The sequence below is a fragment of the Oryx dammah genome, unplaced genomic scaffold (genome assembly GCF_014754425.2).
Source record: "Oryx dammah isolate SB20612 unplaced genomic scaffold, SCBI_Odam_1.1 HiC_scaffold_22, whole genome shotgun sequence".
In the NCBI taxonomy this organism is placed as follows: Eukaryota; Metazoa; Chordata; class Mammalia; order Artiodactyla; family Bovidae; genus Oryx; species Oryx dammah.
In genome coordinates, this window is record NW_024070206.1 from 13,067,225 (window position 1) to 13,079,386 (window position 12,162).

Sequence of the window (12,162 nt, forward strand, 5' to 3'; positions counted from 1 at the left end):
ATCATCTCCAGAAATGATTTCCTGTCCCCACTTCAGGTGTGATCAGACACCCTCATCTTTGTCCCCATTTCTGCCCACGCATCTCTCCATCACCAGTGACAGGAGCACTTGTATACAAGTATATCCTCCTTGACCAGACTGTGCCCTCCAAGAGGGCAAGGCAGAGGTCTTGTGGCTTTTGCTAGTAGCTATATCCCGAGCAGACAGCTTGCTCATCCCTGACATGTAGTCAGTTCTTGGTAAATGACTGAGTTACTGTCTGTCTCAGTAACTTGACGGTGCAAACCTCTTGGCATTTTTTTAAACAGGTCCTGCTGATCTTGCTGGATTCATCTCTTGGCCTAATGCTCCCCGCTCTGTGGACTTGCACTAGCTTTGCCTCGTAAACTCTGGGTACTTCCCTGACGGCTCTGTGCCTTTATGTATGCTTCTCCGCCCTTCAGAATGGCTCTCCCTTCCCCCTTTACATTTCCCCACCGGCAAACCCCTTAACCTTCAAGGCCACCGTCACGATAGATTTCCTCTGGGAGACGTACCTAGCCTTCACCTTTACTCCCACAGCACTCTCTCAGACCCATGGCGTTCTCTGATTCCAATATTGTAGACATTTTCCCCCTTACTCCATTAGACTTGAGTTCCTTGGCGGCAAGGAACCACATCTCTCTACTCATTTTCTAAGACTGATTAGCTTCCATTAGCTTCTCACTCCATATAGAAAGGTCCAGGACTTTTGATGTGTCATAAGTGGCCCTCCACAGTCTGTCTTTAAACTGTCTTATCTCCTGCCACCAACTGGGTACCTAAATGACAGCCCTTTGCAGCAGCCAGTGGTTTTCTGAACACATTCCAGGTTGGACTCACCATGCGTGTTTATATGCTTCTTTCTTTTATGAAATGCTGACTGTTGGCAGGGACTCTGTTTTCTTCAGGATAGTGTGTTCTTTTTTATTAGTTTTTTAAATGTGTAATATTTCAGGCATACACCAAAAAAACAGTAACGTAGAAGTCCCCTAGATACGTTGTTGTCTAGTCGCTAAGCTGTGCCCAACTCTGTGACCTCATGGACTGTAGTGCACCAGGCTTCCCTGTCCTTCACTATCTCCCCGAGTTTGCTCAAACTCATGTCTAGTGAGTCGGTGATGTTATCCAACCATCTTATCCTTCTTGGCCCTCTTCTCCTCCCGCCCTCAATCTTTCCCAGCATCAGGGTCTTTTCCAGTAAATTGGTTCGTTGCATCAGGTGGCCAAAGTATTATGTGTATTGTATGTGTATATCTAGTATAACCAAAAAATATATATATAGTATGTATATATCTAGTATAACTGAAAGAATATTTGAGAGACAGAGTGTGCTGAACCTCTCATTTCTTCCTCCCTGATCTCATTTCCTTCCTTTCTCAGAGAATGACGACTCTCCTAAATGTCATGTTTATCATTTCCATGTGTGTTTTATTACTTCAAAAGTTTTATCTGTAGAAGATATATAATGTTGATTTGTATGCTGAAGACACTGAGTCAATAATAATGCCTTGTTCACATTCTCTACCAGGGTCCTTGCTCATTGAACAACATTGTTTTTTTGAGATTTATCCCGTTTAGATAACCTTTAATTGCTACATAGTGTGCTATTATATGACTATCCCACAGTTTATTTACCCATTGTATTCTTGACCAGAGTTTTTATTGCTTTTAGTTTTTCGCCATTAAACAAATTTACAATGAACATGCTTGTACAACAAGGAAAATCCAGTCTTTTTCTAATTTAAATTAAGTATCATTACAGCTGTATTCTGAGTATCAGTGCCCTTGGGAGTCAGTTTCACTTATTTCCAGAATCAGAATTACCCCTTCCATACAAATATCATGTGTGTTGCTTACTCTCACTAGCATTTAATTGGGGCTGGTATTTTGAATGCAAAAGCTTTAAGCAAAAGTTACTTTTCTCAGCAATTTGCAAATCATGTCTCATATAAATTTAGGTCATTGTGCCCTAAAAATGCTAAATGGAAGACAAAATTAGAATTTTTTTTTTTAATTTAAGAAAACTTTGAGAGCTCTGGCTAACAGAACTGAGAAAAAAGCCTATTAGATGGCAGAAGAATAATAGCCTGAGTAAGTGTGAATTCTGTTTCTCATTCACGATAGAAAACTGGAAGTGACCTCAGATCATCTGTTCCTACACCGACCTTCTTAAAAACAGCTGGGAGCAGTAGCTACAGGTTCTTGAGGTGAACCATATCAGTACTGCAGGCCCGAAGCAGTCAAATTTTCCGATGTGTCCAGCTGAAAGAGCTTGTGTTTGAATTGCAGTTCCCTTCCTTGTTTTGTCTTCTACTAACAAGGAAAGCAGATTGTTAGTATTCTCTTTTAAAATAAACAAACTAGCCTTTCTTCTCTGAAGAAAACATTGTCAAACCCTTTTTGCTTTGATTCCCAGGACTCATTTCGTAAAAGTCTTCAATTGATGATAAAAGCTACCATGGGTTACCTCTTTTGTCCTTCTCTAAAGGGTACACTCTTAGAATACTGACTGAAAAAATCCCAGGTTTGTTGAGCCCATGAACAGTTCTGGTATTGTGTAAACATAAAATGCGCTGCTGTACTTCCATTTGCCCCCTTCCTCTTACTAATACCAAAAAGCTCACTTTTTCCAGGTATGTTTACTGCTTTAGCTTTCTGTTCAGGCACCCAGTTGATGCCCCTTTGAGTCTTGCCATGCCAGATACTAGAATCAACCACCAAAGACCATTCCATCTCAAAAAACTTCTGAAACTCCATTTATTTCAGAAAATTCACTAAGTAGTACAACTTCACTTTCACTTTTCACTTTCATGCATTGGAGAAGGAAATGGCAACCCAATCCAGTGTTCTTGCCTGGAGAATCCCAGGGACAGGGGAGCCTGGTGGGCTGCTGTCTATGGGGTTGCACAGAGTCGGACACGACTGAAGTGACTTAGCAGCAGCAGCAGTATATTTAGCTATGTAATATAATGGCCTTGAAGGCCTTAGAATGTGGCCTTGAAGCTGTGTGCAGAGCTGGCGTGCCTGGGTGTATGTCTGCTTCTTCAGCCAAAAGTGTCCTGAGCAGAAGCCTGCTTTTGTACATAGCTCTGTGATTTCAGAGGGGTGCCAGGGTGGCACTAGTGGTAAAGACCCCACCTGCCAATGCAGGAGACATAAGAGACATGAGTTTGATCCCTGGGTCAGGAAAATCCCCTGGAGGAGGAAATGGCAACCCATTCCAATATTCTTGCCTAGAGAATCCCGTGGTTAGAGGAAGCTGGCAAGCTATAGTCCATAGGGTTGCAAAGAGTCAGACACGACTGAAGTGAGTTAACATAACAACATACTAACTAATTAGATGAATCTTACTAATTTCCCCCTTTTATGCATTTCCTTGTAAATATGCTTTATAGACTATTTCAACATATTTTTATCTCTTAATTTTTATTGCCTGGAAAATAATTTGTATTTTTAAGAATATAGACACCTTGCAGTTCAGTAATATGTTCAATTATTCTTTTACTCAGCAGTTTTACTTTATCCTATGGTCAGTCTCATCTCAGGTATGCTAAAAATTATGTACAGGAGTGTTCACTGCAGTGCTGTTTATGATAGAAAAAATTGTAAACGCATTGCAATGATACTTTTCTAATGGATTAGTCAAAATGTGGTTTATACATATGCTTGGATATCAGTTAACTAAGTCAATATATGTTTTATTGAACAAATCAAAGATTGTATTATTAAGTGGAAAAAGTGCAAGGTACAGAGCAATACCTATTTTGTGAATTAAGCATGGATGTATATGTACAGTATTCATTCCTATACATGCTTTGATGAATATAACATTTCTGGAATCATGGACAATAAACTGCTAACATTTGTTACCAGTGGGTCATGGGAGTGAATATGAGGAAAAAGCATGATGTTTACTTTTAACCTGAAAAAAGAAAAAAAAAAAAAAAGGCAAAGCTAAAACTCAAATAAAGAAGACCCATAAAAATAAAACGACAGAGACAGTGCACAAACCCTTACAGATTGAGTCGTCTTCCTACTTCTTTACACATTTCCACTTCACTCTTCTCACTGTCCCCTGTTTTGCCTCTGTGCTTTGCCTTCTGTTTGGAAATGCCTTCTCTCTCTTCTTGCATGGATGTTTTTTCCTCTTCAAGACTTTATGTAAAGTCTAACCCCTTCCTGAAACTTTACTGGGCTATTCCATTTCACAGAAATCTCTCTTCATCAACATATGCTTGATCAGTGTTAGCTGATTTCACACTTATTCACCCAGTAATTATTTCACAGATTTTCCTGAAGTATTTGAATATAAATCTAGAGAATATTCTCAGCTCTGTTACATTTGCTTTGTGCACATCCAGCATTACCCATAAGTGTTAAGAAACTTTTTCATTTTTTAACATTTTTATGTTAGTTAATACTTAATCTGGAAAGAATACTTAGTAGTCTTGTTTTCAATAATTATCCCATTTAAAGCATCAGAAATAATTAGATATTTTCCTAAATTGATATTCAGATCAATATTCTATTTAGAAAGATACCACTAAGAAATACTAGAGTAATGTTTCAGGCCTTAAAAAAGATACTACAAGCCATACTTATATGGAAAAGTACATGGAATCAGAATTGTCTTTATTTTTAACCCTTTGTCTAGCCCAAAGAGGAATTCTTTTTTCATTAGATAATAGTAGATGTAATATTAGGATCATATATATATTTGAAACTCTGTTATTTGGCATATACACATTTATGATTGTTACAGCTTCTTGGTAAATTCATCACTATAAAATTTCTCTCTTCATCTCTAGTAATAATCTTATCCTTAAACCTGCTTTGTCTAATATTAATATAGCCACTCTACCTTTTTTATGATTATTGTTTGTATTAAACAATATCTCTTTTGAATCATTTTACTGTTCACTTATCTGTATCTTCAAATTTACAAGTATGGCTCTTATAAATAGCATGTTTTGGGGTTTAGTTTTTTTACCTAGTGTGACAATCTCTTATCATTTAACCAGAGGGTTTAATCCATTTATATTTAATGTAAATTTGTTTTATACTTGAAAATCGCTCACTTAGTTCTGTTAGGATCCGTCTTAGAATAATCTTTACTCTTAGTTAGAATACTACTCCTGAACATCGTCTTTGCGAGAATTCAGCTGAGTGTTATCCACTCTGACAGGTTGGAACTTCAGCATACTTCCAGTCTTCTGTGATTTCCAAAATCTCTGTTCGGTTTGTGCCTCCTGAATGGGGGTTTACTGTCATACCTTGTGAGGTCTGTCTTTGCACAGCACAGCATATTATTTAGCCAAACACTCAAGAATTGACAGTGGAGCAGGTTTTGGGCCTCCCTCTTGCAGTTCCGTGCAGTCTAACAATCTACTCTCCAAATTCCAGCTGCCACAGAGCCCCAGATTCATATCTGTCTTCTCAGTACAGTACTCTTGTGCACTGCTTGGGCCCCAGCTTTCTGAGCCACAGTCTTAAAATGTTCCTCTGGATAGAAACTCACTTTCTAGGTAATGAATCACATGGGCCCCCCAAAAGACTCCCCTAGTGGCTCAGATGGTAAAGAACTACCTGCAGTGCAGGAGACCTGGGTTCGATCCGTGTGTCAGTAAGATCCCCTGGATAACGGAATGGCTACCCTCTGCAGTATTCTTGCCTAGAGAATCCCATAGGCAGAGGAGCCAGGTGGGCTACAGTCCATGGGGTCCTAAAGAGTCAGACACAACTGAGCGACTAACACAACACTGTGGATCTCTCTTATTTTAGGGATCATAATCCTGTATTCAGATGTTGTTGAGCATCTGAAAGCAGTTATTTCGTATATTTTGTTCAGTTTTTAGTTGTTTACACAGGCAAGTTATCCAGTACCAGTTAATCCATCATGGCCAGAAGCAAAATCTTATAATACAATATTGAAAGTCAGTGTTTTTGAGAAATAAGAATATAAAGCCATAATATAGAATTGTGGACTCTATATTATGCTACAGAAATAATCTAATACACATTTGAAAGATGAGAAAACTGAGATACAGCAAGCTTCAAGTGATTTGTAACAGAGTATACACTCTGAGTTACTCCTAAAGTCAGTTCATGTCCCAGGTTTTCTAAATTTCTGTCCACTGTTCTTTCCATGATAGTAATCTTCTGAAAGTTTCTCTTGTACTTGAAATACAGTCTTAAACTGGCAAACTTTTATTTTTTAGAGCCCTTAGAATTTAAACATTCTTTTTACTTTATCATTTATTATATCAATAGTATTGTTGATCTTGCTATTCACACAGGCATGAAAAAATAATCATTTACAAGTATATTTTGAAATAATTGACATTCTGTATAATTATATAATTCCATTTAAAACCTATGAAAGGAGACACTTAGTTCTTTTAATATAATTGGACTTTTGTTTGTTTTTTCAGCTTGTTTTCCTTGCTGTCGAAAAAACACAACAAAGTTCTGGAACAAGCCACACAGTCCTTGAGAGGTTCACTGAGTTCCAATGATGTTCCTCTACCAGATTATGTAAGTAGTTACCTTACTTGTCAATAAAAAATTTTTCCTTTCGTTGCTAAATTAAAAAATAACAAATCCCCCTCTTCCCAAGTTCTGACTGTTCTTGGCCACTGAGAAACCTGTAATAGAAAATAAAGAAGAAACATTTGAAATCAAGGGAAAAAGTTTTTTTCAAAGATTATTAACACGTGGTTGAAGAAAGTCAAACCTAAATCAATGATTGTTAATAATTAGGAATCTTATTACCTGTTAATAATTAGGAATCATATTACCTTAGTCAGGAAGGCCACCCAAACTAACTACAGAGAAACGAAAGGAGGAATTTTATAAGAAGTATGCAAAGGTTTCTCAGTAAATTCAAGGGGAGGATATAGACCTGGATTTCAGAGAACAAGAACTTAAAATTGAAAAGCCGTTGGATTCTTCAAAATAGCCTGTCTTTCTGGACATTTAGTTTTGTTATCTGCTTCTTTTTGCTTCAGATTTATTCTGCTGCTGCATCCCATAGGCCCCTTTTCTATAGTTGCTATCTGAAATAGCAGCCTTCACCCCTCCTCCTACCCACTTCCCTCCCAACCCTTAACGTGTTTTAGTGCGAGTCATACCTTTTGCTGACTATTCAGAGTCCTCTAATTCTCAGGTCCTGGGAGAGAGAGACTCTAACTGGCTCTGCTGGGGGTCTTGTTCAGGGTGTCTGCCCTGGTCTCGTCAGTCATGGTCAGCAGAGAACAGCAGTAACATGTGGCATTTGTTCCCCCTGCTTTAAAGATGAAGAGGTTATTACCACCTGACCTCAGAGGATGATGACAGAATAGAATAGACACAGCCCAGGGAAGAGCACTGTGGAATAAGAGGGGAACCCGTTGTGTGCGTTCCTTTAGGACAGCGGCATTGTCCGTGACACTTCTCATATTGTGGAGCATGCTTAGATGAGGATACGAAAAGCTTTCATGTCACGAGTCACAGAGATAGTTCATCCAGTTCTAATAAGAACCTCCCTATTTGTTTATCTGGGGACAACTTAAAGTCGATACTCAGAAACTTGAGCAGAGAATTTTTGTATTCTGAGTTTGAAGTGGTGATGTGTACCAGACAGCCAGAGAGTTGTTTTGCTTGTTTCCTGCTGTGGTTTGTTTCATTTCTAAATGGTTGTGCTGATACGAGACTGTGGGAACAGCACCCAGTCCGGATATCAGACACTGATAAACACAGATAGCTATGTGCAGCCACAACCTGACTGGCGCTGTTTTTCTTCTCTTATATTTATTTATTTAGTGTGTATGTGAGAAAGATGTTATGATCTGTCATCCCATTTAGGTATTAAGTTTGAAATTCCAAAGTACTTCTCTCTTACCAAAAAAAAAAAAAAAAAAAAAGTATCTTTTAAAATTTTCCTGAGAGCTGAATATTCTCATCTTTTTGAAAAAATGTGCATTATGGCTGATTGAATTCTTTCCTTGTCATAACTTGTTCTAAGAAAAGTAATTCTTTATACTTGCTCCTTGGAATCCACATTTGGGGCCAGAGTGGCAATAGGGTTATGTTTATTAAGAATATGAATTTTGTTCATCTGTAAATGTTTTGTCATTTTTATACATGTATAATTTGATTTATATAGTATTCCTGTTATTTCATTCCACACAAAATGTGTTGAATGTGTATGCTGAGGTTGCCTTAGTAGTATTCTCTTTTAATCAGAGGCCTGAAAATTGATATTTTCTTTGAGAAAATGGGTCATATTTAATAGCATTTGCCAGTTATGGAGGTAATTATGCCGTGAAAGCACAAGCTGAACTCGTAAAGGATATATGAAGTCTGCTATTGAACTGTACAGTTTTTAGAGTCCTTGTTTTCCTCTTGCATGAAATTTTCACTAAGTGTTAATAAAAAGGAACTTCTTGAAGCATCTGCTTTCTAGAAATACAAGGAAAATTCCATATGAAGCTGTCATTGACAGTCTTATTTTAACATTTATATGTCAGAGACTTTGCAAATCACAGCGTTTTTCAGATAGGTTTATGAACTTGAATTTTGCTGCCTTTCCTTAGAGCTAAGTGAAGAGGGTGGGTAACACTGATTCAGTCGTAGTATCGATGATTGTGAATCACTCACCCTGCCACTAGGCTGAAAGGTGACTAAAGAAAACAGTAGCAACCTCAAAAGTAAGTGCTTTGGTAGTTCTTCTTGGTGACAACTCATGTTTTATTGGTCATTCTTATTGCTCAAAACACTATGTATGAGAGCGTGAACTTTTGAAACCATGTTCTCATTATCGTTCTCTTTTAACTTGGCCATTAATTGGACAAATAAAGTATGTTCCCCTTTTCTTCCCCAGAAATTTCACTTGTTAAGTGTCTTTGCCAACAACCACATAAAATTCTGTGTCCTCAATGAATGCATTAGAACACTTGTTTGTAAAAGACGGAAACGGAAAATGAAAGGGCCTTAATGCAGCAGTGAATTCCCAGATGTATACTTTCTACACCAGGACTGAGAGAACTATATTAGCAGAGAGTTTGAATACGTGCATAAAAATAAGGATTTGTTTTTCTTCTCACTGTAGTACATAGAGTACTTTCAGACTACCTAGAGATTTCTGAGTTTATTAAGAAAAGTTTATTGTCATTATACTGTATAATTCACCAGTCAATTGAGTAACAGCATAGAAAACAAATAGCATGTTATGAAAACATTAATATTAGTACTTTAGTACAGCCATTTTGTCTGAACCTCTCAGGGGAAACGTGAAACCTTCAGCCAGCTTCTAGATAATGAGGAAATGCCCTGACTGCTTAAGGGAAAATAAAAATTGCAGTTGAGCTCTCCATGGGGAGAGAGAATGCTCACTACAGTGATAGCTGGTCAGAGAGTGATTAAGGCATCTAGGAAGGCTAGTGAAGTTCAGTTGACTTGGCTGAGTTTTGGTGTCTTTATATCAGAGTTTCATAAAATTTAATTCAGCAACTAAAAAGACATGAGAGAATTGTTAGAGAAGAATCTTTCAACACTATTTTCCTAAGAATTAACCCCTGGGAACTTCTCTGGCAGTCCAGTGGTTAAGACTCTGCACTTCCACTGCTGGGGGTACAGGTTCCATCCCCAGTCAGGGAACTAAGATCCAACTTGCTTCAAGGCTCAGCCAAAAAAGAAAAAAAGAATAAACCTCTAAAATAACTTTGGTCATATAAAACACAACCTGAATACAGGCAGTGAAACAAAAATAGTAAATGAATTGTAGCTGCTTTTGAAATGTAACTGTGGCTTTTAATTAGGACTGTTGTCACAATTACATGTAAACGTCGTTTCCCTAATTTCTAGTGATTATCTCGGCAACTAGTTGAGATGACTAGTTTATTCTAGGTGGAATCTTAAGGAACCAAATTATATTGCCGTGTGATCATCAAAGAACTTTTTAACCTTTTCATAGGATCCACTTTCCCATCTCATTCCAAACATAAATGCAAAGGCACAAGCCAAAAAGACCCTGGCCAAAAATAGTAAGGAGCCAGGTCAGAAAAATCCCCAGATGTAGAAATAGTAACTAAGGGTTTATCATCAACTTGCTAAGCAAGTACAATCATCCCCCTCTTAGCCCCAGTTTTGCTTTCCGAGGTTTCATTTACCCACAGTCAACTGCAGTCCAAAAATATTAAATGGAGAATTCCAGAAATAAGCAGTTGATAGTTTTACATTTCACACCATTCTGAGAAGCATGATGACATCTCTCAATGTCCAGCTCCATCCTGCCTGGGACATGAATCATCCCTTTGTCCAGCATATCCCGACCATTAGTCACATAGTAGCCATCCAGATTATCAGCTGCCTGTTGCAGGAGAGCAGTGCTTGTGTTTAAATAACCATTCTTTTGCTTAATGACCCTAAAGCACAAGAGTAGTGATGCTAGCAATTTGGATATTCTCTTCTAGTACCTAATTCATGAATCAAACTTTATCATAAGCTGCACATATAGGAAGAAACATAGTATACGTTGTCTCTCAATGTCCGAGGGGGATTGGTTTTAAGAGCCCTCACATATACCAAGATCCAAGGATGCTCATGTCCCTTATGTAAAGTGGTATAGTACAGTCAGCCCTCCATATCCTCGGATTTACCTAACCATGGATAGAAATTTCTATCCAAGGCTGGTTAAATCCACAGAAATAAAACCTGAAACTATGGAGAGCCGACTGTATTTATTGGAAAAAATCCACGATCCGATGCAGGATGGTCAGTGACTGCTGATGGTTCAGGGTTTCTTTCAGGGATGAGAAAAATGTTTGAAAATTAGATTATGGTGATGGTCGTACAATTCTGAATATACTAACAACTGTTAAATTGTACATTTAAATTAACAAAGTACATGCTTGTGAAGGCTTCCCAGGTGGCTCAGTGGTAAAGAATCTGCCTGCCGATACAGGAGATGCAGGTTCGATCCCTAGGTCGGGAAGATCCCCCAGAGGAGGAAATGGCAACCCACTCCAGTATTCTTGCCTAGGAAATCCCATGGACAGAGGAGCCTGGCAAGCTGCCATCCATGGGGTCACAGAGAGGTGGCCACGACTGAGCGCCTGTGCACTCATACGCGCACGTGGTTGTGGATGTTATCTCAGTGAAGCCATTTTAAAAAGTAGTGTTTGGAGCACTATGGGAAGAAAAGAACTGCTTGTTGAGTGTAGTAACATATAGATAACAGCTTGGCTGACATTGTGGCATGAGAGTGAATTTAGAAAAATTAACTTTATACTCTGAAAAAGTTAATATTTTCAAAGAGGGAAAATATGTTTCTTGAGCATGACTTGACTTTAGAAACTGCTAAAGTCAACTAGATAATGCAATTACACAAGTGTGTTCAGTCACTCAAGTGTCTTTGCAACCCCATGGACTGTAGCCTGCCAGGTTCCTCTGTTCATGGAATTTTCCAGTTAAGAATATTGCAGTGGGTTGCCATTTCCTCCTCCAGAGAATCTTCCTGACCCGGGGATTGAAACTGCATCTTATGTCTCCTGTATTAGCAGGTGGATTCTTTACCGTTAGTGCCACCTGGGAAGCCATATTTTTCGGCTTGGTTTAACAGCAAAAATATGGAAATAAGGGGAAAAAAATCTATCTTTAAGGAACTGATTAAAGTTTAAGCTTATCCAATGCAGTATTCTTCAGACATTTTTTAAAACAAATTCAATCCATATAGATTTATATGAAAAGATATCCATAATACTTTATTTGGTAGAAAAAAACAGAAAACCATACTTTCTAGTATATAGGTTATATGTACATATATGATTGAAGTATGCATTTAATTTTTCTGGAATAATGCATAAGAAAATATTAAGTAGTGGTTACCTATGGGGAGTTAGACTGAAAAGAAGGAAAAATAGAACTTATTACCTTATACTTTTCTTTTTAGATAAAGATCTTTACGTTTTTGTCATGTTTATGACTTATTTGCCCCTCCCTTCTCTCCTTTTTCCCTCCCTCAGTCCTTTCTTTCTTTATTATTTCATATAATTTTAGACTTACAAAGGATTTTTTTTAATTGGAGGCTAATTACTTTATAATATTGTGGTTTTTGCTGTACATTCACATGAATCGGCCATGGGTGTATATGTGTTCCCCATT

General features: G+C 37.9%; 1 protein-coding gene across 3 annotated transcripts in view; it reads left to right on the forward strand.

Annotated features, from left to right (window-relative positions):
* DYM (dymeclin) overlaps positions 1 to 12,162 on the forward strand; it is a 388,874-nt gene that overhangs the window by 249,105 nt on the left and 127,607 nt on the right. For all 3 annotated transcript variants that reach the window (XM_040264506.1, XM_040264509.1, XM_040264508.1), the window contains one exon: positions 6,453 to 6,555. In XM_040264506.1, the coding sequence (XP_040120440.1) occupies positions 6,453 to 6,555 (103 nt within the window). The remainder of the gene's footprint in view (positions 1 to 6,452; positions 6,556 to 12,162) is intronic.